The sequence below is a fragment of the Opisthorchis viverrini genome, assembly GCF_000715545.1.
Source record: "Opisthorchis viverrini unplaced genomic scaffold opera_v5_76, whole genome shotgun sequence".
NCBI lineage: Eukaryota > Metazoa > Platyhelminthes > Trematoda > Opisthorchiida > Opisthorchiidae > Opisthorchis > Opisthorchis viverrini.
The window spans coordinates 1,546,160-1,546,912 of NW_008751730.1; the positions used below are offsets into that span (position 1 = coordinate 1,546,160).

General features: G+C 43.0%; 1 protein-coding gene across 1 annotated transcript in view; it reads left to right on the forward strand.

Annotated features, from left to right (window-relative positions):
- T265_04484 (hypothetical protein) overlaps nt 1–645 on the forward strand; it is a gene marked incomplete at both ends in the record, with an annotated part of 8,129 nt that extends 7,484 nt beyond the window's left edge. The window contains one exon of the mRNA XM_009169233.1: nt 518–645. Coding sequence (XP_009167497.1) covers nt 518–645 — 128 coding nt within the window. The remainder of the gene's footprint in view (nt 1–517) is intronic.
- Between the last annotated feature and the right edge of the window lie 108 nt (nt 646–753).

Here is a 753-nt window from a genome sequence, read left to right on the forward strand (position 1 = left end):
GACTTCCCCAAACAAAAAGTATCGGTCTGGTATATCACACCAAATGCCACTGTCTAGTGATTGGGGATTTTGAGTCAAAGGCTTTGGTTGAGTATCTACCAAGGTCTGAGCACCCTGGCAGTATTCCAACCAATGTAGAACCATTAAACGCACACCTACACACACCGTCACATCATATGATAAAGTCTGCTTTCCTTTCCAACATGCTTTTTTATCCCCATACACCATTAATAACTCTTTCCTTGTGGGCTCATTAGTTAATACGGATGACTTCGTTCGTTCTTTGTCGGTTTTGGCAACAAATCCTGTGGTCTATCTAAAGCCGAAAAGCTAATCTTCAAGCCTCGACGCCCAGTCTATCTGGTTGCTTACAATGTTCGCACTGAAATAAGCAGGACAGCAAGCTGATGTTGCTCTCACACTGGACACGTTTGAAACTGATGTGTACTACGCATCAGAAGTAACTGTACCGACGGAGCATTAGTGTCGATGTGTCAGTGATGTGCTGCTGCTGAAGATGATGATATGACGATGAATGGTGATGATGATGATGGTGATGATGATGATGGTGATGATGATGATGACGATGATGATGATGGTGATGACGATGCTGACGATGATGATGATGGTGATGATGGAATTTGATCATCCAAGTTGATTATGATGATGACGATGAAGATGATGACGATGATGATGAGAATGGCGATGATGCTGATGATGATGAGGAGGAGGATGATGGTAGTGATGAGGATA